The following is a 25,623-nucleotide window of genomic DNA, read 5'->3' as shown; positions in this document are numbered from 1 at the left end:
TTATTGGTCTTATGAAGTATTCTAATTGGTTGAGATAGTACATTGGTTGGTTTTTGTTAAATTGGCGCCAAAATCATCACAATTAAAAGAACCAAAGACTTAAACTACTTCAGTCATTCTAATTTTTTGAGATGCACCTGTATTTATTCCCAAAACTTTATTAAGCTTTAAAGGGGTCATATGATGCGATTTCAAGTTTTCCTTTCTCTTTGGAGTGTTACAAGCTGATTGTGCATATATAAGATCCCTGAAGTTGCAAAGACTAAAGTCTCAAATCCAAAATCAGCTGGCCAATCAGAGCAGACTGTGCTTGTCGGAAGGAGGGACTTTGTAGAAAAGAAGTGTTTGAGAGAGGCGGGGCATAGAGGAACTACAATAATGTACAGTATTTGAAAAATAATGTGTTTTTTGAACATTAAAGCATGTCAACATATTCTGTTACACCAAATACACAAAATAATGATCTTTAAAAAAAAAGCATCATATGACCCCTTTAAGTCACATCTCAAATGACAAGGGATCAACTTACAGTATAATCATGTTTATATTAATTAGCCCGTGAACTCATTCTCTCAGACAGCCTGGGTATGCGGCGCATTCGCAGCTTATATGGACGGAATATATATATCTGTCCTGCTCATGTCCGCAGCCCTGTCAACTGATATGAAACAATTATCTGGGAAAATTATAATTAAACATGACTTAGTTACTACATTTCAATACAAAATAACTTTGTACGGTTTCTGTTTTAATGTATTTTTAAAGTTTAGATCACATTAGCAGTGTAATTTGTACGTTAGTAAATAATTTTCACCAAAGATCCAGTCTCGTCACCGTCACTCACAGCCGCTTGTATGTCTTTTATGCATAAGCCGCACGCAGCCCAAAATTAAATTGCTTAATCGACCATCGATGGCTTTAATCGGTTGCATCTCTTATTGACAATTAATCGATTGTCGATTAATTGTTGCCATCCATAAGCTGTAGGAATTAATTGTATGTATAAATCTGTCCTGCTCATGTCCGCAGCCCTGTCAAAGTGCAGAACCTGATATGAAACAATTATCTGGGGAAATTATAATTAAGTTACTAAGTTACTACATTTAAATACAAATTACCTTCGTGTTGTTTCTATTTTAATGTACTTTTAAAGTTTGGATCACATTAGAAGCGTAATTTGTACGTTAGTAAATTATTTTAGCCAAAGACATCACTAACTTGTCTCCCCGAGTTACCATCTTCCGCCATTTTGGAGAGTACCACGACGCATGTACGTGCTTTCCCCAGAATGTAATCAACGTAATCAGCATTGTTTGCGTTCAGCATGCGTGCAATTTCTCGTTATTCTACGTTATGTTCTGGTGAAAACGCGGACATGCGTTGTGGTCCTCTCCAAAATGGCTGAAGATGGTAACTCGGGGAGAAGAATTGTTAAATAAATTGTTATTTTTGTTTTCTTTGCACACAAAAAGTGTTCTCGTAGCTTTGCATAATTGAAGTTGAGCCACTGATGTCACATGGACCATTTTACCGATGTCATTGCTATGTTTCTGGGACTGGGAATATTGCAGTTGCGTTGCTGTCTATGCAGGATCTGAGAGCTCTCACATTTCATCAAAAATATCTTAATTTGTGTTCTGAAGACGAATGAAGGTCTTACAGGTTTGGAACAACATGAGGGTGAGTAATTAAACGCGATGAGAGATGGCGCTGGTGGAGGATTGAATGCAACGCTGTCAGATTACCCCATGTCTCATCACCGGTGAGAAAACATTACAGTACAAAATGTGTAGTAGTACAATAATAGCGAGATTTTAGAAGAGACTTTCAAACAGCATAACAAAAAATGTTTTTGAACCAAATCAACTACACTGCCTTTAAAAAGTTGGGTCTGAGAGACTTTTGTTTATTTGATGGGAATTTCACATTTCTTTTTTGTATGAAGTCTAAATACAAATAAAAGGTGAACCTTAATTTATCTGTACCATTTTTATTTAGAAAGTATTAGCCTATATTGTTTAATAGGAGGAAGTTACATAAACTTGGCAAATAATTTTTCAAAAGTTTGTTGGTACAGACATCCGTTGTAGGTGTTCTTGGCAGTCTTTTCATGAGACCCATCTAAATTTCCACAAATCACATGCATTTTAAAGAGATCACACACCTGACAGTTATGGTGTTACGGTAGCTCGGCAGCAGTTTTTCCATGTTAAGAAAGCGTGTGATTTCCTCCAAGATCAGGCGAACATCTGTGTTTAAGTTGTCCACTGTGCGCACCTCGTTATTAATGCTGATGGCAGGAGTCAGTGAATTTGTCAGGGCATCAATCAGCTCAGCACGATAGTAATTATCAGAAAACTGCAGTAGAAAAAACAAAATTACAACAGTTCTGTGATGTAACCTCTGACAAGTAATTTATGTAAATAAAGACAGCAATTAAAAAAAAAAAAAAAAAAAAAGAGCTTTCAGGTTTAGATCAATTGGGACACTTGTAGCATGTAGCCTTCTACCTTTCATCAAAATGCTCATTTCTTTATTACAAACCAATTTTCTTTGCTCTATTACCTTGTTCTTCCGGTTGTCATTGTATTTGATGAGGTCCAGCATAAAGTTGAGGACCTCTTTGGGACAAAGGTTCTGAACATCTCTGAGTAGAGCCATGGCCACAGGCATAGTCTACATAAAAAGAATAGTCAAGTCTTCGTTAGTGTCATTCTAGCAACAAAGTTGTGGTGCAAAAGATTGACAATAGTGTTCAGCCCTCTTCCTTGAAATGGAAGTAGGTGTCAGAGATAGCAATAGAGTAAAAAGTTTGCGGAAGATGCGAGTTGGATCTTTGGTGGTGATGCTGTGGGCTTTGTTCAAACAGTGTTAATGCCAAATGCCTGATATGGCAGGGAATAAGTTTCCAATAATTCTCTAGCACACAATAAGAATGATAAGAATTCAAAGAAGTATAAGAACAGTTCTTATTCTTAATTACTTAATGTGACCTAATGACTAACAACAATTGTTATTTAACATTCAGGCACCAGAGTAGTGCTCATTGTGGGACCTCTACGGCACCTTTACATGCCGGGCCGATATCTAGCATCTCTAATGTGGAGGAGCTTGCTTGTCTTACATATTTCATTTCTGACATGAATCACTGGGTCCTGTCTTACGGTCCAACGGTTGTCCATAATACTTTTTGTTGAAGATAAAAATGAACTTCTAATCTAACTAGGCTATAATTAAAATCTTAAATTATCCAAATATAAAAAAGGTATTACCTTTTGCAGGAAGTAGCTCTGAAAATTGATGAAGTTGTTGGTCTTGACAATATTCGGGCAGCTTTTGCAGCAGAACATGCGTGTAAAAAGAGACTTCATGGCTGGGGGGCCAGTCCAGGTGCTCATCATGGAATTGGCAATCTAACACAGGTCAACACAGTTAATGCCTCCCAAAAAAGCAAGCAATATAATTTCAAACAGTATGGAAACTCAACTGCTAATTCAAATGCATGAATAAACAATATAGTGTTATAGGTGATGTAGATGATTAACTGACATTCACAATAATGTCATTAGTCATAAGTGACCTTAATAATGTCAAATTACCACATTGCCATTTTTGTTTTGCTTTAGTTTAAAAAAAAAAAAAAAGCTACTTCAATTACTGTCATGGTAAAATAATAAAAAATACAACGTTTAAAAAAATAGAGAGGATGAAGTTTTGTTTCACTTGAAGAAAATCTCAATACAAAACATGATGTACTACACTTTTTTTACACTTCTTGTCACTTGTTTTTCTGTGGTAATTTAGGCCTACATCACTTGATAACTACAGTCTGTGTTTTTGCAATACGATAACCTGTATTTGGGACAACATATTGAGATTAACAAACATTTAAAAAAAAATTGAAAACATGGTCAACTGGCAAAGCACAACTCTGAAGAAAGAGGTGTTGTTTATCATTTATCAGAGTTGAGGAAAATACACAACAATCCAAAAGGTTTCCAAATCCAAAACTAAAGTAAAACAGTAAAATTGTGAAATAATATTAGAATTCAAAATTCCCTGTTTAAACAAATATTTTAAAATATAATATATTCCTGTCTGTAATGGCAAAGCTGAAATATAGCAGCAATTACGTCATAGCGTCATACGATTCTTTAGAAATCATTATAATATGCTGATGAGGTGCTGAAGAAGCATGTGTATGAGATACATTACCATCTTACTGCTAATTTAACTAATTATGCTACATATTTAGTATATAAGGTAGCATGTTTTACCTTTGCCAGACAAAAGCAGGCCTGCATGCGGACTTTATAAAAGCACTGGTCTTGTTCTAAAATATCAGTGAGAGCAAGTCGCGAGGCCGGTGTGGGAAATATTTCCAGCGCTGAGATAGCCTCCTCCTGGGCCACCACATCCCTCTCAAACCGCAACTGGTACTGCCACATGAAATCGGCCTGTTCAAACTCCACCTTTCGTAGTATGGACATGTCCGGATCAATTCGAATCCACAACAGAGGAGAGTCAGCACTGTGACATTACAACAGAAGAAAAGGGTTCATTGTAGGTGCAATGTTAAAATTAATCAAGCTCGCCATGATTTTGACTAAAGAAACTCGGAAGGACCTTCCTAAAGCCTAGAAAGACCATGGATTTTAAATTCTGACTGGATATTATAAAAAATTTAAAATAAAATGGAGACTGGTCTGAAAGCATAAAAGGTAGATTCCACATTAAAGGGGTCATATGATGCGATTTAAATTTTTCCTTTCTCTTTGGAGTGTTACAAGCTCTTGTTGGTGCATAAAGAAGATCTGTAAAGTTGCAAAGACTAAAGTCTCAAATCCAAAGAGATATTCTTTATAAAATTAAGAGTCAACCACGCCTACCTAAAATGGCTCGTTCTAACACGCCCCCACATGTCTACGTCACGATGTGGGAAGATTTGCATAACTCCGCCCAAATGTTCACGCAAAGAAAGGCATAACTTATATTCTCGCTGTAGTATTGTTGTTGTCGCCATGTCGTGAAGGCGCTGTGTAAAGCGAAACTACTTTGTTTGGCCTTCCAAAAGAGGATATCATCCGCTTCGTCATGCCTGGAGCTGATCCGTGCTGGTCGCTGAGGAAATACATCAACTTCGCGCTGTGGATCGCCGGATCGGCTTTCACCATGGACGAAGTGGAGTCCAGCCTGGGGTCGTCACATGTGGTTGCCGCAAGCCCTGCGGACGCTCCGTCGAATCCGCGCCGTTCTCAAGCCCGCCCACCGCCGCTCACTCAAGCCGGCCTCCACTCACTCTAGCCCGCCGTGTGTTGAAAGAGAAAATACTTTGTTTGGCCTTCCAAAAGAGGACACGACTAGAAATCTGTGGTTAAGTTGTATTTACAACATTGTTCCAGAACAGTTCAACCCAAATATTCAGATGGGTCCAGCGCATTTTATGGAGGACTGTTTCCTGATCCTGGGAGAGTAGACTACATATGCACCTCTCCCAAGGTTTTTTCTCCATTCTGTCACCGATGGAGTTTTGGTTCCTTGCCGCTGTCGCCTCTGGCTTGCTTAGTTGGGGACACTTCATTTCCAGCGATATCGTTGACATGATTGCAAAGATATTATTTAAACTGAACTGAGCTGGATGTTGACATCACTGAATTCAATGATGAACTGTCTTTAACTGAAAAATGAGTGTTTACTATTGTCATTTTGCATTATTGACACTATTTTCCTAATTAATGCTGTTCAGTTGCTTTGTCACAATCTGTATTGTTAAAAGCGCTATATAAATAAAGGTGACTTGACTTGACTTGACTACAACGCCGGCTGTTCTGACTCACAGACTGCAAGTACGTTTTTTTTATATTTAAAGAATTTGCCACTGACAACTCAAACGCGAGTTTTGAGCAGTGTAGAGTAGCACTTGTTGTTTGTCATTTCTCCAGTCACAAATGCAGACATGGTTTTATGTTTACGCGGCGCGATGCAACGCGTAAAAAGACAGTACAAGTCATTATAATCCGTAATTATGTCCCCACTGGATGCAACAAATGCCTCGTTTATAATGGGTTTTAATGTTTTTGTCTCGTCGCTCCGGCCGGACAGGGCATCACAATATGGTAAGGGGCGTAACATTTCCGTCACACGCTTGAGGTATTCGGCCAATCACAACGCCCTGGATAGCTGGCAATCAGAGCACACCTCGCTTTTCAGACAGATGAGCGTTATAAAAATCTATGCATTTCAGAAAGGCATGGCATAGAGAAACAATGTACAGTATGTGGAAAATAATGCGCTTTTTGAACCTTAAACCGCATAAACATTTCATTACACCAAATACACAAAATAATGTTCTTTTTTGCAACATCATATGACCCCCTTTAACCTGCTTAACCATTGGTAAATTGGAAATTGGCAACAACGATTTCTACCATGTAACATTGCGATGGACGATGGGGGCGTGGTTGGGGGATAGAAGGGCAGGGTTGGGGGTGTGCCCGAAGCGTGAATCCGTATTCAGAAAAGCACGGAAAACAAACAACGCATTCTATGGAGCCACTAAAGGGACATGGTAAGCTGCTTGCTAGCGGTATTCCGTTACATGACAGTACATAAAATTTTGTTTGTAAATTTTCTACTTTACTACATAAAGAGAGTAAGAAGAGATGACCGAGGACAATGGCCCCAACACAAACAGAACGTTCCGCTAACGTTACTATAAGGTTCCCATTTGGTTATTTTTTTGTGAACCAAATAAGAACGTTCTAGGAACGTTCCCTGTAGGTTCTCTTTTAAAGGGGTCATATGATGCTTTTTTAAAGATCATTATTTTGTGTATTTGGTGTAACAGAATTAAAGGGAACGTTCCCTGCAAGTTATTTTTAGGTTTAATTTTATAACCTACAGCGGAATGTTTTTTAACTAAAACATTTTTTTAACTAAAAATTTAGTGTTTACTATTGTCATTTTGCATCATTGCATTATTGACACACTATTTTCCTATTTAATGCTGTAAAGTTGCTTTGACACAATCTGTATTGTTAAAAAAGTGCTATATAAATAAAGGTGACTTGACTATTTCCCTGCATTTATGACGTGAATCCCTCGCTGCTGACAGAGAGAGATAAACTATACATGTGGCAAGCGGTGCAAACAACAATAGCAGGAGAAGAAGCCATTACTCACCGTGATTGATGAATGATTCTGACTTACCACTGTGGTATGATGAACGTGTGAAAAACGGCGCGCGAGAGAAAAGAAAACGGTAATAGATGCGAATAGAAACGCGAATGGAAACGTGAATGACAAGCTAACGCGCTGTACCTATTGAGAGTATATATTGTGATTTCAGAGAGATTTGACACGTCTACTTGAAGAGAACATGTTAACCGAGAGGTTTTTCTTTTTTTTTTTACTGACCAAAAGAGAGAAGCACATCATCGTTAATACAGTAGTAAGAAATGAATGTAATGTTATCCTACTTAACTCTTTCCCCGCCATTGACGAGTTATCTCGTCTTTTACAAGAAAACGCTTCCCCGCCAAAGACGAGTTTTTACAGCATTTCGTGTTTTCACTGTTATACACTCGGGGGCGCTATTACGCATCTTCTAAACGAATACAAAACCTCTCGAACAAAAACACACGTGAACAGGATGGAGAAACTAGCAATCTCTTATGTAAATAGATGCATATGAAAATAATGCGATCATCAGCAATAGACAGCATATAAATGAAAACTGCATAATGTTACAGAACAAGATGTTGATCCAGGAAGTGGTATATGTCTGTGCAAGCTTTGGAGGTATTGATGGAAGCCATTTACTGGATTTATGCTTTGATAATCGTACTGAATATTATCCAGATGTAGTCTTTGATAAAAATTTGATTTTCTCACCTTTTTGCTCAAAATTATGCATTTTTTACAAAACCTATATTCAAGTGTTGATAAAAAAAAAAGAATGCTTTAAGCTAGAATAAAACTGATTTTTTTTGTTTAAAAGTAGAGCCTCTGATCTTTATTTTGGAGTATTGCAAATTCAAATATTCATACAGCAAAATATACTGGAGTCCATCCAATTTTAGTGGCAAATCATCAAAATCACTGGCGGTGGCTGGCAACTTTTTTCAAAAATGCTGGCGGGGAAAGAGTTAGTCAAATAAATGTTATTCATTTTTAATGTCTGGAAAAATTAAATTCACATTTTTAAAAACCAATATTTTGTTGAAGTCATTGTTGGTGCTTAAGAAGCGTAAAATCTGGATTATTATATGGTACATGGTAGTTAAGGTTTATCAAAAAAAAAAAAAAAAAAACGGAAAAAAGAATATATACCCCCACTTTATTGGTATTTAAATATTATATGTTTATGTTGAACTTTATTTATGAACAGAAGGCGCTGTATTAACCAGTATATAAATAGTGTTTCTGTTGCTCATGAAAACGTTTCTGAAAAGTCTGTGTATTTGACAAATATTGCATTTAATTCACTTAATCTGTGATAGAGTATGCAAACACCACGAGATCCTCACTAACAGGAACAGAAAGTGTCCGACTTGACGCCTCCGCTTTTAATTCCGCCCCAACTGCAAGTGGTTACTCTCGCCAGCCGGTGGCAGGCTAGTATAAGTTCATCTCGAATAAGCCTGGTATTAGGTGTGCTCGAGTGCTCGACTCGCTGCGCAGACCAGTCATTGTATGACATCAAAGTACCGCGAGAGCCATAAGAGAGCAGACAGCTCCTTAGCTCCTTATATCACTCTTATGGTACTTTGATGTCATACACTGATTGTTCTGCGCAGCACCGCTTCAAGTTGAACACACCTATTGGAATGCAGGCGGATTGTGGGAGAGGGGGTAGGGGGAAGGAATCACGATGCCAGCTCAACATCGTGATGTCTGTCAGCCAACGGCATCGTTTATCGGGCCAACCCTACTACCTAAGTCTAAGGTATATAAATTAAATCACAAAAATTTTTTTACGGGGTTTTACACATTTGTTCACTACAATAGAATTCCCAGTCATGTTGTCATTTTAAAAAACACACACAAAATAACACATAAAGAGGACAGTCATAGTGTATTATGAGAAAGGGTCAAAGGGAATCAGCCATGGTGGTTTGTTTTATAAACAGCTAGTGATTAGAGGAACACACCTGAATAAAGAAATACAACAGAAGATACTCGTCTTACCCACTCTTGATATTGATATACATATACGTGCAGTTCAGCTGCACACTACAAATGTGAGTGTGAAAACACAAAGAGCGCATACTGTTTACCCTCTATGTAGCTTCTGTGCTGCTTTAACTGTTTAAGCATCCAGTCTGAAATGGGCATCAAGAACAAAATAGAATGTCCAAAAACTAAGTGCATGTGTACATGCAGCAAGAAGTCAGAGTGCTGTACCACTGAATAAACAGGAAATAGTCTACAGAACAAGATGTTGATCCAGGAAGTGGAATATGTCTGTGCAAGCTTTGGAGGTATTGATGGAAGCCATTTACTGGATTTATGCTTTGATAATCGTACTGAATATTATCCAGATGTAGTCTTTGATAAAAATTTGATTTTCTCACCTTTTTGCTCAAAATTATGCATTTTTTACAAAACCTATATTCAAGTGTTGATAAAAAAAAAAGAATGCTTTAAGCTAGAATAAAACTGATTTTTTTTGTTTAAAAGTAGAGCCTCTGATCTTTATTTTGGAGTATTGCAAATTCAAATATTCATACAGCAAAATATACTGGAGTCCATCCAATTTTAGTGGCAAATCATCAAAATCACTGGCGGTGGCTGGCAACTTTTTTCAAAAATGCTGGCGGGGAAAGAGTTAGTCAAATAAATGTTATTCATTTTTAATGTCTGGAAAAATTAAATTCACATTTTTAAAACCCAATATTTTGTTGAAGTCATTGTTGGTGCTTAAGAAGCGTAAAATCTGGATTATTATATGGTACATGGTAGTTAAGGTTTATCAAAAAAAAAAAAAAAAAAACGGATAAAAGCATATATACCCCCACTTTATTGGTATTTAAATATTATATGTTTATGTTGAACTTTATTTATGAACAGAAGGCGCTGTATTAACCAGTATATAAATAGTGTTTCTGTTGCTCATGAAAACGTTTCTGAAAAGTCTGTGTATTTGACAAATATTGCATTTAATTCACTTAATCTGTGATAGAGTATGCAAACACCACGAGATCCTCACTAACAGGAACAGAAAGTGTCCGACTTGACGCCTCCGCTTTTAATTCCGCCCCAACTGCAAGTGGTTACTCTCGCCAGCCGGTGGCAGGCTAGTATAAGTTCATCTCGAATAAGCCTGGTATTAGGTGTGCTCGACTTGAAGCGGCGCTGCGCAGACCAGTCATTGTATGACATCAAAGTACCGCGAGAGCCATAAGAGAGCAGACAGCTCCTTATGCTTTCGAATCACTCTTATGGTACTTTGATGTCATACACTGATTGTTCTGCGCAGCACCGCTTCAAGTTGAACACACCTATTGGAATGCAGGCGGATTGTGGGAGAGGGGGTAGGGGGAAGGAATCACGATGCCAGCTCAACATCGTGATGTCTGTCAGCCAACGGCATCGTTTATCGGGCCAACCCTACTACCTAAGTCTAAGGTATATAAATTAAATCACAAAAATTTTTTTACGGGGTTTTACACATTTGTTCACTACAATAGAATTCCCAGTCATGTTGTCATTTTAAAAAACACACACAAAATAACACATAAAGAGGACAGTCATAGTGTATTATGAGAAAGGGTCAAAGGGAATCAGCCATGGTGGTTTGTTTTATAAACAGCTAGTGATTAGAGGAACACACCTGAATAAAGAAATACAACAGAAGATACTCGTCTTACCCACTCTTGATATTGATATACATATACGTGCAGTTCAGCTGCACACTACAAATGTGAGTGTGAAAACACAAAGAGCGCATACTGTTTACCCTCTATGTAGCTTCTGTGCTGCTTTAACTGTTTAAGCATCCAGTCTGAAATGGGCATCAAGAACAAAATAGAATGTCCAAAAACTAAGTGCATGTGTACATGCAGCAAGAAGTCAGAGTGCTGTACCACTGAATAAACAGGAAATAGTCTAAAGATGGTCAGATGAAACAAATTAATATCAAAGAAGAAAGGGGCAGATAACATAAGAGGACCAGTGAGAAATAACCTCGGTCTCTTGTTTGTTCAAAATATTAATATAGTGTGCATGTTTAACAGGGAGATATACTGCTGAAACAATTACAGCTATTGGACAAAATATGCTCAAAAGGCATTAATCTTAAATGTTACTCAAATGTACCTGAATTCCTAAGTATTACACACTTAAAAATGGGAACATTCACTGATTTGTATGTGATAAATTCATAAAATATAAAAACAGCTTACTCCATGGCTGACAAGTCCATGTCAACTTCCTCTCCATTCATCAGAGGGATTTTCTTCTTCTTGTTCCTGGCAGAGAAAGAATAGTTTGTTTGTTTGGGTTTAACGCCATGCCAGCTTCTGTGGCTATTTTCATAGCAAGAAAAATTTATTAAAAATTATATTAGGTTTAGGGCTGCAACAAATAAACAATAAAATCGATAATGAAAATCATCGACAACAAATGTCATTATTGATTAATCGCATCTGCCCACCATGCACGCAAAACATCCTCCTGTCATGCCAAATTTTACCACTGAATAACGCATTTCTATAGTCCAAATGAATATAAATGAATCTAATAGTGGAAGAGAAAGAGTGAGTTGCTTCGGGAAAGGTGCATGATCCAAGCTGCCCAAAACATGCGAATGCTTTAAACTTCAAGCTAATGCACAAGCATAATGTTTAACATGGCTCGTCCCGTCAAGCGTTTTGACAGATGTGTGTGTTTAATGTGTGATATGATTCCTCAGCGCAAAACTTTCATTTTAGGTTGTGTAATCTGTAAAAGTGTTTCTATTTTGCATGAAGGCTCGTCCTGACAGTCTGCGTTAAACTTCAGAATTTACTGAACGAGCGGCAGCGCTTCAAACAAACTGAAGGCAGTAGAGAGGGAAAAAATTTATATGCAGCACAAAAATATTAATTTAGCTGAAATATCTGTTATTGGATATTAAATTTAGGTTTAAAAGTCAACATGTAATTCAAGCATTTTATAATAGTAACTGTAAAGAGATAACAGCATGTAACTGAATATAAAGTCGTTCCTTACATTTACAGAATAAAGAAATGACAGTAACAGGTTAACACATTCAGAGTGAATGTGTGTGTCCATGCAAAACATTCCTCTCATCTGTTAACACTAAGTTTGTGTTTTTCTTTATGATCTTCATTATAACCTCCATTTTTAGGCCCCGTTTACACTTGGTATTAAGATGCGTTTTGGTCGATCGGATCACAAGTGGACCACGGAGACACACATCCGTTTACACCTGGCATTTTAATCCGTCTCTACTGTCCACTTTTGACCATTTCTGGCCAGATTACACTCCTGTGGTGCTGATTATGTCAAGAGAAGGGTAAATGGTCGAATCCCTCTGTCGGCGTCAAAACACGAGCGGAAGGGCTAAAGTTATCATGCACTAATATTATGTCTACTTGTACTTGCCTGCTGTTGTTTCTTTTTCGTGTTATCAGAAAATAATACTTCTGATTCGGCCCATCAAAGTTTAAATCCTGTCTGATAAGTGTGCGTCCTTGTATGTCTCGCAATGATTACACGTGTATTAGGTCAGTAGGCAGAGAGTAGGCGGTCTTTTGTGGCTGCTCGAATGCATTCGACCACATCAGCGCCTACACCACGAAAGCAATCCGGTCGAATGCGTTTTCGACTACCTCTGGAAGTGGTCGAAAGTGGACAAGCTCAAAACGTTATTTAGCGTTGTCCACTTGTGATCCGATTGACCAAAACGCATCTTAATATCAAGTGTAAACAGGGCCTTAGTGTAGGGATTTAAACTGACCTTTGCCCATCTATTTATACTCTCCATTTGTGACCTGTGCTGGCAAAATGAGTCACAATGAGCAAATTTTCAAAAATGAGTTATTTTTATTTCCAAATTCTACAATAAAAGACATTTAAAATGATATATGATTTGTTGGAATCAGCAAAGTCAGTTCTGAGAAAACTCAAGTGGAAGTTTACTGAAGGTTCCAAAGCAAAATCACCTAGTTTCCTTCACTTCCTTTCTTAATATTAATTACAGGATTTTAATTAATTAATTAATTACTTTGCCATTACAAATAAGAACAGATGCAAACACAAAAACAAACAGTAGAACAAATGAAAGAAACCGGCCTAGCGCATTACTTTTTTCATTTTATATCTAAACAAAAGCATTCAAGTAAAACAATGGAAAACAATTAATCAATTAACTGAAAAACAATTAATCAAATGTAAATATCACTTCAGCGTGTTCATTACAAATAAATTATTAAAACTACAAAAGCAGTTCAATCAAGAGCAGCGATCATTTCCTTTATTGTTTGATTAACATAAGACAGACGGCCTATATAGTAAGTCCTACTGTACTGCACGGATCTAATATAATGTTACACATCAGGTCCCGTATTCACAAAACATTTTATCTTACCACTAAGAGTTCTCCTAAATAGCAGTAAAAGTTTTTAGCTAACAGTTTTTCTTAAAACCTACTCACAAAGCTGCTGAGAAAAACTTTTACTAAGGAATAGAGAGAAGTCTTAAGCTAAGAGTAAGGGCGGGGTTGACCTCGTTGCTATGGATGATGTCAGCATGCTTAATAATTATGCACACAGTGATTGGCTGATAGTCTCTGTCAGAGATTTATTCATGGAAATATTGTAGAGCACAATATTGTGTTGCCGTATTCAAATAAAGGTTTAAAAATAAAAAAAGTTAATTGCCACATTCAAATAAAATTTTTAAAATGCAGGATAAGAGTCACTAATTAAACAAGTATATGTTCAGCTTATTGTCAGCCTCTTACATGTATGCTTCTCAAAAACAATTAGCGGATATGCATATAAACAGCCTTTTAATTACAACCCCAATTCCAGAGAAGTTGGGACATTCTGTAAAATGCAATAAAATCAGGAATCTGTGATTTGTTAACTCTTTAACTTTTATTTACTTGACAAAAGTACAAGAAAAGATTTTCTAAGTTTTCGCTGACCAACGTAAAGGTATTTTGTAAATATGAACGAATTTTGATTTTGATGGCTGCAACACACTCCAAAAAAGTTGGGACAGAGGCATGTTGAACACAGTGTCACATCAACGGTCCTTTTAATTACAATGTTTCATTGTTTAGGAATTGAGGATACTAATTGTTAAAGTTCTGCAAGCAACATTTTTGTCCAATCTCGCTTGATACAAGACTGTCAATTGTTGTTGTTTGATTCTCCTTTTCATGATGAGCCATACATTTTCAATAGGAGACAGATCTGCTGGCCAGTCTAGCACATTCACTCGGTCTACGAAACCATGCTGTTGTAGCACATGCAGAATGAGAGCTGGGATTGTCTTGATCTAATAACCATGGACTTCCCATGAAAGACATCATCTTGATGGCAGTATATGTCTCTGTACAATCCCAATATATGCCTCCATGTCAATAATATCTTTGCACATATGCTGTTTGCTCAGCTGCACTCACATGTTTGCTTTTGCTTCTGTCGCTAATGAAAGTCTGGATTGTCACTTTAACCTTTGGGACCGAGAACTCGAAATCCACTTTTCCTGGAAACAAGTTGAAATGTGCACTCATCTGAGTACAGCACACATTTTCACTGTCTTTTTGACTATCTAAGATGAGTTCTGGCCCAGAGAACCCGGCAGATTCGCTGCATAGAATTGATGTATAGGGTTCTCCTAGAGTAACAGATATTCAAGTTGCATTTCTTCATGCAGCAGCAGACTTGTGGTAAATGACAGTGGTTTTCTGAAGTACTCCTAAACCCATGTGGCTATATTTAACAGCATGACGGTTTCTTATGCAATGCCATCTGAGGGCTCAAAGGTCAACCACATTCAACTAGGGGTGCTCCGATTGATCGGCCGATAATTACGTTGGGATGATTGATCAGCGGTCTCTAAAAAGGCAGATCTCAAAAAAACGATCTTGCTGATGATGACGCTGCTGTGAGAGGTTTGGCACAACATGCAGTCTCAGGCTCTGTCCGACGCGGGTGAAATAATTATAATGCTGAAGGTGAGGTACTTCATATTTCTTCATTAAATAACTTATAAAGTAATTTGAAAACCTTGTGTGACACGTAATTTCACAAACAGCGTGAGTGAATCACACGCGCACTCTTTCTCTCTCAAAATACGGCTTCAAATCACCACACATCGCGTCTGTCTATAAGTGAGCTACACGCTGCACAGTTGACAGGAATTGTCACTTGCACAATCGAGGCAGTGTCACATCGTCAATAAAGTTTATAAATTGCATTACTTTTTAAATTCTTGCCAGTGTTTAACCATTCAGCGCTCGAGCGCTCTCCTGGAGACCGTGCGCTCATGCCCACTCGCAGCGCACACACATAATGTCAGGTTCACATTACTCCATGTGCAGTGCGTGTGCGCTCATGTTAACAGATTAAAGCGTTCAACCTGCACACGGTTGCAGTCCGGCAGTGCGTTCAGGAGCGGTGCGTTTGCAGCAGTGCAGCGATCGTTTCCACACCGAGTCTATTGCTGCGCTGCAAGCGCTGAATTTAAGTAACAGAGCATTGTTTGCAGTAACTATGAACATGGATTGACACACAAATTTAGTAATTACACCATAAATGCATATTATAAAGTCTACGGTGTTTCACAGTCAACACATATGGCTTTTTGGCTAGGTTTAAAGGGATAGAGCACTTTTAGATAAGGCACTCGTGGAGGTAGGAAAACAAAGTTCTTTATGAACCGCAGGATTGCTTGTAATAAAATTTTAAATGCAAAAGGAAAGGCAGTAGAGCCGACTGTTTCTGTCAATGGAAAGTTTGTGATAACGACCACTTGTTTTGCCACTTGCTTGAGCAACTTAAGATATAAATCCTGAATTCCCCCCATTTTCAAAAATGTAATTCAGGCCCTGAATAAATGTCTAAAAATCCTGATTGAAGTATCACTATAAATAGTTATAAATGATAAAAAGAAGGCTTTAAAAAGATCAGTATCGGTGATCGGTATCGGCAGATACTGCTTTCAGTGATCAGCCTCAAAAATCCTGATCGGAGCACCCCTACATTCACCTGAGTTTTCCTGCCTTGTCCTAGATGTACTGTGATTTTTCTGGATTCCCTGAATCTTTTCACAATATTATGTATGGTACTTGGTGAAAGACCTAAATTCTTTGCAATTTTGCAGTGCGAAATGTGATTATTGATTTGTATGACACTTCTCTCGTCAAATTTGGCACAAAGTGATGAGCCATGATCCAGCTTTGCTTGCAAAGACTCAGATGCTCCTTTTATACCCAAACATACCTTGACCCATTACCAATTCACCTGCTTACTGTGAACGGATTCAAAACAGTTTAACGTGGATATTCTAAAACCTTTTCACTTTTATTTTGCCTCTGTCCCAACTTTTTTGGAATGTGTTGCAGCCGTCAAAAAGAAAATGTGTTCATATTTACAAAATACATTTATGTTGGTCAGTGAAAACTGGAAATCTTTTCTTTGTAATTTGGTCAATTAAATAAAAGTTAAAGAGGATTAACAAAATCACAGATTCTTGATTTTATTGCATTTTACAAAATGTCCCAATTTCTCTGGAATTGGGGTTGTAACAGTAGAATAATCATGACTGTTAGTAATAAGTGCAAATGTAAAAAAAAAAAAAAAAAAAGGGATGAAAAAAAAGCTGCTATTTTTTCCCAAACTGGTTAATAAAAATGAAAGACATCATCTTGATGGCAGTATATGTCTCTGTACAATCCCAATATATGCCTCCATGTCAATAATATCTTTGCACATATGCTGTTTGCTCAGCTGCACTCACATGTTTGCTTTTGCTTCTGTCGCTAATGAAAGTCTGGATTGTCACTTTAACCTTTGGGACCGAGAACTCGAAATCCATTTTTCCTGGAAACAAGTTGAAATGTGCACTCATCTGAGTACAGCACACATTTTCACTGTCTTTTTGACTATCTAAGATGAGTTCTGGCCCAGAGAACCCGGCAGATTCGCTGCATAGAATTGATGTATAGGGTTCTCCTAGAGTAACAGATATTCAAGTTGCATTTCTTCATGCAGCAGCAGACTTGTGGTAAATGACAGTGGTTTTCTGAAGTACTCCTAAACCCATGTGGCTATATTTAACAGCATGACGGTTTCTTATGCAATGCCATCTGAGGGCTCAAAGGTCAACCACATTCAACTAGGGGTGCTCCGATTGATCGGCCGATAATTACGTTGGGATGATTGATCAGCGGTCTCTAAAAAGGCAGATCTCAAAAAAACGATCTTGCTGATGATGACGCTGCTGTGAGAGGTTTGGCACAACATGCAGTCTCAGGCTCTGTCCGACGCGGGTGAAATAATTATAATGCTGAAGGTGAGGTACTTCATATTTCTTCATTAAATAACTTATAAAGTAATTTGAAAACCTTGTGTGACACGTAATTTCACAAACAGCGTGAGTGAATCACACGCGCACTCTTTCTCTCTCAAAATACGGCTTCAAATCACCACACATCGCGTCTGTCTATAAGTGAGCTACACGCTGCACAGTTGACAGGAATTGTCACTTGCACAATCGAGGCAGTGTCACATCGTCAATAAAGTTTATAAATTGCATTACTTTTTAAATTCTTGCCAGTGTTTAACCATTCAGCGCTCGAGCGCTCTCCTGGAGACCGTGCGCTCATGCCCACTCGCAGCGCACACACATAATGTCAGGTTCACATTACTCCATGTGCAGTGCGTGTGCGCTCATGTTAACAGATTAAAGCGTTCAACCTGCACACGGTTGCAGTCCGGCAGTGCGTTCAGGAGCGGTGCGTTTGCAGCAGTGCAGCGATCGTTTCCACACCGAGTCTATTGCTGCGCTGCAAGCGCTGAATTTAAGTAACAGAGCATTGTTTGCAGTAACTATGAACATGGATTGACACACAAATTTAGTAATTACACCATAAATGCATATTATAAAGTCTACGGTGTTTCACAGTCAACACATATGGCTTTTTGGCTAGGTTTAAAGGGATAGAGCACTTTTAGATAAGGCACTCGTGGAGGTAGGAAAACAAAGTTCTTTATGAACCGCAGGATTGCTTGTAATAAAATTTTAAATGCAAAAGGAAAGGCAGTAGAGCCGACTGTTTCTGTCAATGGAAAGTTTGTGATAACGACCACTTGTTTTGCCACTTGCTTGAGCAACTTAAGATATAAATCCTGAATTCCCCCCATTTTCAAAAATGTAATTCAGGCCCTGAATAAATGTCTAAAAATCCTGATTGAAGTATCACTATAAATAGTTATAAATGATAAAAAGAAGGCTTTAAAAAGATCAGTATCGGTGATCGGTATCGGCAGATACTGCTTTCAGTGATCAGCCTCAAAAATCCTGATCGGAGCACCCCTACATTCACCTGAGTTTTCCTGCCTTGTCCTAGATGTACTGTGATTTTTCTGGATTCCCTGAATCTTTTCACAATATTATGTATGGTACTTGGTGAAAGACCTAAATTCTTTGCAATTTTGCAGTGCGAAATGTGATTATTGATTTGTATGACACTTCTCTCGTCAAATTTGGCACAAAGTGATGAGCCATGATCCAGCTTTGCTTGCAAAGACTCAGATGCTCCTTTTATACCCAAACATACCTTGACCCATTACCAATTCACCTGCTTACTGTGAACGGATTCAAAACAGTTTAACGTGGATATTCTAAAACCTTTTCACTTTTATTTTGCCTCTGTCCCAACTTTTTTGGAATGTGTTGCAGCCGTCAAAAAGAAAATGTGTTCATATTTACAAAATACATTTATGTTGGTCAGTGAAAACTGGAAATCTTTTCTTTGTAATTTGGTCAATTAAATAAAAGTTAAAGAGGATTAACAAAATCACAGATTCTTGATTTTATTGCATTTTACAAAATGTCCCAATTTCTCTGGAATTGGGGTTGTAACAGTAGAATAATCATGACTGTTAGTAATAAGTGCAAATGTAAAAAAAAAAAAAAAAAAATTTTTTTTAGGATAATTTGTGGTTTGGTCTTAATGATTTAGGAGTCCTCTTTACTACTCCTAACCTTTCACAGATTTAGGAGCTAGTTTTAGCGCTAAAACGCTTTTATTTTTAAGAGTTTCTCCTAAATCAGCGAGTTAAGAGCTACTTATAATCTTATTTTGTTTTGTGAATACGACCCCAGATGTTTTCCCTAACAGTTCCCAAAACAACAAATCATGTTTGCATAAATAGACTACTTACATACTGTAATTCTGTGTATACTAGGGATGTGCATATCCATAACTGAGGCCGATGCAATACGCATCTCGATGCATAACCAACGATACGATACACTGAAGATGCATATGAAGCAGCTACCGATGCTATGCTATTCACCCCTATTACGCAGTGCGATTCAATTTTGATTCAATTTCGATTCAATTCAACACAATTCGATTCAATGCAATATGAAGCAATGGAAAAAATATGATCGCTTTTATTTCTTTGGTTCAGACAGACAGCAAATCATAAATTAACTTGTGTATCTTCTGACATCGAATGCCTCGAGGCCTGTTTCATAAAACAAGTTTACCAAACAGGCCAGGCTTATTTCAGTTAGTCTGACTCATTAAATGATGTGGTTCCATAATGCAAATTTAACATACAGTGGTGTGAAAAAGTGTTGGCCCCCCTCCTAATTTCTTACTTTTTTTGCATGTTTGTCACACTTTAATGTTTCAGATCATCACGGGAAGGGGGCCAACACTTTTTCACACCACTGTAGATCAACCTCAGTCACTGTTGCAACTTATGCTGGGAAACTAACTTGGTCCGGGGCAGGCTAACTGTCAGGCTAAGCTGCTCTCCTCTAACACTGAACAATAGGAGCATCTCTCAGCATACAATTATAGCCATGCAGCCTTTCTCTCTGGTTTTATGACAGCTGTACCTTTTATAGTTAGCAGAACAGATAGCAGAACATTAGAACATCACAATCTAATATTGACCTTTAAAGCATTAAAATCACTAAATTAAAACTACATTTTAACTGCTATAAGAAACACGCAATAACTCATCTGAGCTTAGTAATTAGGACTGTATTAGCTTACATTTTATTTACCCATTACAATAATCCCTTTACAGTTACTGCTATCATAAAAATAAACGTATATGTAGGTTTATAATTCAACAAAAGGCACATTTAATGTCCAACAACAAATATTTTATCAAAATGCATATTAATACATTTATTATAGCATTCACACAGTGTTCAAATTGGGATCTGTAATATTTTCTAATGTTTTAAAATAATGATCTTCTGCTCAGCAAGGCTGCATTTATTTGCATGCCTGACTCAAGAAGGGGGTCTCAAAAATGGCCACAAAATATTATTTTACTTATTAATTTTAAAGGGGTCCTATTATGCTTGTTCACTTTTTGAATTTTAGTCAGTGTGTAGTGTGTATGTTTGGGCATAAAAAAGATCTTCAAACTTACAAATCTCAAAGTCCACTCCAAAGGGAGATATTTCGGTTTTAAAAAAAATCCCTTTTCAAGAACTACAACGAACGGCTTTGTTTGGACTACAGCGTTTGTTTGTGTGATATCACAAAGTGGCCCATTAGAATATCATTAAAATAATTCCCGCCTACGGAAATTCGAATGGTTGGGGGGTGGTGAGGGGCGAGGTTGTGGTTAGAACGCTTGGTTGAGTGAGTGCATCAGACGAGACGATGAAGAAGTGCTGCTGTAGCCTCAAGTTTTCACAAGTTATTACACATGCACCTGAATAATTATGTAAATATGTATGTTACAATTATGAAAACATTTTTATAATAAATTGCAGACAGTACAATACTGGACAATGATGTAATCTGCAGAATTTACACTTCAATTATGAGACTACAGTGTTTCTCATACATTGAGTGTGGGTGTATTTATATCACTGTATTTCTGAAGGAAACCGACTGTTTTCAAAAAATTGGATGTCATTTTAATTTAATCTTGCATGTAATGTCTGATAAAGCAGAGTTTTTTTTGAGCGGAGCGCTGCTTTGTGTACAGCCGTTACTGGGGAAACCTTGATCTCTACCATTCCAACAGCACCTCCTGCTGGCAGAGAATGAGTTTGCATATATATGCCGCCTGGGAAACACTGGACTATGGTATAAATAAATTCAACCATATAACAGTTTCACTGCAATTCATGTTATAATGTTAGAATTACATAGTACAAATAATACATATGCACTTATCTGTACATAGTAAACGCAGTTATTTTTAAGCGGTTGTTGACATCCTATCTAAATCTTATCTAAAACCTATCTAAAAACGTGATTTAGCCAAAAAACAACAACAATAACGTTACCACTCTAATATGTCTTGCAATATCCGTGCGTGCAAAGGTTCTGCGCGATCCTCTTGTTCAATATTCTCTGGGTCTGAATCCGGCTCAAATTGATATGGCAATATTGACGCCATCCTTAACTAAACTTGCTGCTTTGGCAAGGGGCAGGGCAGTACTGAAACACCGTCTAAGCTGTTCGCCAATCACAACGCACTGGGATAGCTAACCAACCACATCACAGTTTGTTTTTCGGAAGGCAGCGTTCATCAAACCCAGAACTAATCGAGCCAAGGTATTGCAATAATGTAAATTATGTAAAAAATAATGCGTTTTTCGAACCATCAAGAATGAGAGCATGTTCTAGTAACACCCCCAAAACAAATTCAAGACATTGTAAAAGAGCATAATAGGACCCCTTTAAGTTAAATTGTGCTTTGTTGGTATAATGTCTGCTAGAATGTTAAAAAATGTTCAGTGTTAAATACATTTTTTTAAATCGTTGTTTTGTATTAGTGTACAATGTTTAAAAATAACACTTTTATTCCATGTAGTGTCCATTTCATTCAACATTTAATATTGGAGGCATCTAAGTTTTTTGACATATTTGAACATTAAAAAAAAAAAATTAACAATAGATACTTTCCCTGATAATTGTTACTTTTATAATGATGTAACCCAGTTACTCTCATGCTTGTCATGTGACACACAGCAGCCACGATAGCACTGTATAACTGATATGTGACCCTGGACCGCAAAACCAGTCTTAAGTCGCTTGGGTATATTTTTCATGCCATAAAATATTTTTAATATGGCTGACTTTGTATTTAATGTGAACTTAACAATATTATAAAAGTTACTAATTATAACACTTATTTTACAGAGAGCAAAGAACATTTTCATTCAGTCTAGCCAAAGTTCAGGCACTCACAAAAACTCCCATTAAAATCACTGAAGCTGTTGACAAAATCTGATTTCTTGATGATTTGATATTTTATAATAGTGATTTTATAATTTCAAAATATAGAGCAAAAAGTAGAAATGAATGACTAATAAGCTACCAAGTGCTCCTCTGCTGCTGTCTACTGGTTATAATTGTGAGCTGATGCATTTTTTTTTATTTTTACATAAGTGTTTGTTTACCACAAAGTATATTTTGGTCATCCCATTAAAAATAACATTCAAACCGGATCATTTTAGAGCTTTAAAGAGCTGGAAATAGTTGTGTGAAATGCTTGAAAGTCATTGAAAAGTGTTTGAATTTCTCTCTCAAAAGGTATTACAAACCCTGAAATGAATGATGTAATGCATTCGACTATTTCTACCACAACACCATGGTTACAGTTAGCAGTAGCGCTTCTGGTTTCCTGACGCATGTCAGCGCTGTTTATAACAGAGAATTCTGTGCAGAATTCAAACGCTTCTCACGGGATCTCGCAGCACTGTTACATCTGAGCAGTAACAGTATCGCGAAATCAACTTTGGCTCCCGAGTAAAGCTGTTCTGAGTTTGTTTGCCTTTTGGAAGCTGGAAGACAAAAGTTTGTTTGCGTCGCGGTCCGAGCTGATAAACGGTCCGCGTTGCGCAGCTGAAACGTTGCGCCGTTTAGTTTCGCTTTCGTTTGCCGTTTGATGTTTCTCAAATGCAACAGAAATGGCAGCGCTTATGAGTTGGACAACTCACAAAAATTAGTCGCACCGGCAGAAAAAATGGTCGCAAAATGAGACTATTTGGTCGCAATCTGGAGCGCTGGTTTAGCCCCTTTCACATAATACAATCTTCACTGGTAAATTGCCGTTAAGAGATCATGTGTGAATAGGACCTTTTCAAAACTACAGGTAAATTTGTTCTGCCAATCATATCGTTCTTATGGAGATGACGTAATTACTCTGAGCGGTTTACAAAGCTCTGTTAATTATATAGAAAATTGCTTTTCTATATAAATATGGCTCTAGATGGAAATCTTTGACCATTGCGCCTTGCAGCTTTTTCAGAATGTGTCGCACTCATCAGCTGCGACTCTGCAGTTGGATACTATTATGCGCCTCTCATGTTTATAGGACCAAAAATGTCTGATTGGCTAGTAATGTTAGTTTGGTTGAGAGTGAAACCTCACATACATTAGTAGGCGAACTCATTAACTCGAACTTGATATCAACAAGTTTTTTGATGGAGGACTATCTTATTTTCCCGCAGCTAAACGCCACATGTCGGAGAACTTTAAGCCCTGCTGATTAATCAAAAAAACAAAATAAACAGCCAACTAATCAATTATCAAAATAATCGTTAGTTGCAGATCGAATTTGGTTTTTAAATTGTATTTTTGCTAAAAATTCTAAAACTGTATCTTGTTTAACTCTGTTAAAAATCTCTTCAAAAGAGTTAGCAGAGAGAGAATAAATAAGGATACAAAAAATAAATAAAATTATTAAAAACCTGAATCATGCCAAGTGCTGGAAGAGAATTTTAAATGCTATACTATTAACAGGAACTACTGATTGGATTCAGGCATGAATTTTGTTCTGAAAGCAGGTGTCCTACCTTCTGCTTTTGGAGTGGCAGGGAATGTCATGTTTGAGACTGTTCTCCTCTATCTGTAATGTGTGGTTAAATGACCCATCCAGTTCCTGCACTGTCACTTTAATAGGGCCCTAACAAAAAACAAAAGCATGTGTAAGTTTTCAATATGCACATAATCATAGTCGGACCACTTAGAAGACTAGTTTAGCACTTTCACTACCTCTATGAAACTTTTTCTTTTATCCATCCATACATTCTCTCACACAATTTTCCATCTGATTTTCGCACTGCGGTCACTCACCACATATTTCTGTGTGCCAGATGATGTGTAGTCCTGACGGATCTCGAGTTCCAAAACATTTCTTTTCCTGTTGAAGGCAAAACTTCCAAAAAATTTTACCACCCCACTCTGGTCTCTGAGGTTGAGTCAAAGGTAATAATATATTAAACTACAATATGCTTGAGCTCAAACTTCCTAAATTAAGCGTAACAAATTTTGGTAACACTTTAGTTCAGGGACTAATTCTCATTATTAACTAGTTGCTTAATAGCATCCATATTACTAGAATATTGGCTGTTTATTAGTAACTATAAAGCATATATTAAAGGGGTAGTTCACTGAAAAACAAAAAATTTGCTGTTCATTTTCTCACCCTCAGGCCATCCAAAATGTAGTTGTTTTTTTTCTTGAGTAGAAACGTAAAGAAGATTTGAAACCATGAGCTGAAACCGTGGTCTTTTCATTCATAAAACAAGTCAGTGGCTGCCCATCTTGAAGAATAAAACAAGAAAAGCAGCGTAACAAAGAACACAAAATTAATACCCGTGGCACATCAGTGTTTCCCCTGCCATTATATTAGGGGGGCAGCCCGGCCCCAAACAGCACCCCCCTTGAAGGTCAAGTAAATTTTAGGCTACTTAATTTTATTCTCTCTATAGCGCCAGATCACAACAGAAGTTATTTGAAGTTACCTTTCCTATAAAACAGGTCTATACCTTGTTCTTTTATTAAACAAACTAAATAGCCTTGTGTTATTTATCTTATTTACACGACGGCATGTCATTTCTGTCTCTACGTTAATTGGTCGCACTCTGCATCGCGCACAGCGGAGTTCCGCCCCGATGCACGCACACAAGTGAGCACACTCCCACTAGTATTTGTAAATATTAAGATCACTTGCAAAATAATTTGGAACACAGTGTATGTGACGTTTCATACGGATTACATAATCTGAGAATATTTGTTTTCCAGTTCAATTGGTTCATGTGAGAGTAGCCATTTCACTCTCTAGAGATATATTTTTAATGTCTGTAAGGCAAAGATAGCCTATACACGGAGTTTCACACTCAAGTTCACAGAGACAGACTACAGAAAGCGCATCCTGTTTGCTTTCATTATTTTACAAAAGCACGTTCTGCTGTTATTGTGAGTGCACACAAATAAATGTAGAGTCCTTTGAAAGATGTATTACTCTTATCTGTATAACCAAAAGTGACTGGCGCCTCCATCTGTCATGCTCTGAGCGAGCGCGCAGCTGTTCAGCTTCCACGCTCTGCAGACACTTGAACAGCACACATTTCTCTAGGTTAACATTAGATTGAGTGGCCATGTAA

The 25,623-nt window shown here is 37.4% G+C and overlaps 1 protein-coding gene and 1 long non-coding RNA gene across 3 annotated transcripts in view; one reads left to right on the top strand and one right to left on the bottom strand.

The window, feature by feature from the left end:
- Window positions 1–25,623, bottom strand: part of taf2 (TAF2 RNA polymerase II, TATA box binding protein (TBP)-associated factor) — a 93,221-nt gene that overhangs the window by 38,929 nt on the left and 28,669 nt on the right. For both annotated transcript variants that reach the window (XM_016251673.1, XM_016251674.1), the window contains exons 13-19: window positions 24,311–24,425; window positions 24,031–24,140; window positions 11,406–11,471; window positions 4,278–4,530; window positions 3,273–3,413; window positions 2,566–2,676; window positions 2,165–2,358 (exon numbers count right to left, since the gene is read on the bottom strand). In XM_016251673.1, the coding sequence (XP_016107159.1) occupies window positions 2,165–2,358; window positions 2,566–2,676; window positions 3,273–3,413; window positions 4,278–4,530; window positions 11,406–11,471; window positions 24,031–24,140; window positions 24,311–24,425 (990 nt within the window). The remainder of the gene's footprint in view (window positions 1–2,164; window positions 2,359–2,565; window positions 2,677–3,272; window positions 3,414–4,277; window positions 4,531–11,405; window positions 11,472–24,030; window positions 24,141–24,310; window positions 24,426–25,623) is intronic.
- LOC107566281 (uncharacterized) overlaps window positions 15,160–25,623 on the top strand; it is a 12,862-nt gene continuing 2,398 nt past the window's right edge. The window contains exons 1-2 of the long non-coding RNA XR_001606496.1: window positions 15,160–15,170; window positions 21,780–21,784. This is a non-coding gene — a long non-coding RNA (uncharacterized lncRNA). The remainder of the gene's footprint in view (window positions 15,171–21,779; window positions 21,785–25,623) is intronic.

This window comes from Sinocyclocheilus grahami, unplaced genomic scaffold (genome assembly GCF_001515645.1).
Source record: "Sinocyclocheilus grahami isolate Dianchi unplaced genomic scaffold, SAMN03320097.WGS_v1.1 scaffold1066.1, whole genome shotgun sequence".
Lineage (NCBI taxonomy): Eukaryota > Metazoa > Chordata > Actinopteri > Cypriniformes > Cyprinidae > Sinocyclocheilus > Sinocyclocheilus grahami.
This window is presented reverse-complemented; position numbering and strand designations above follow the sequence as displayed.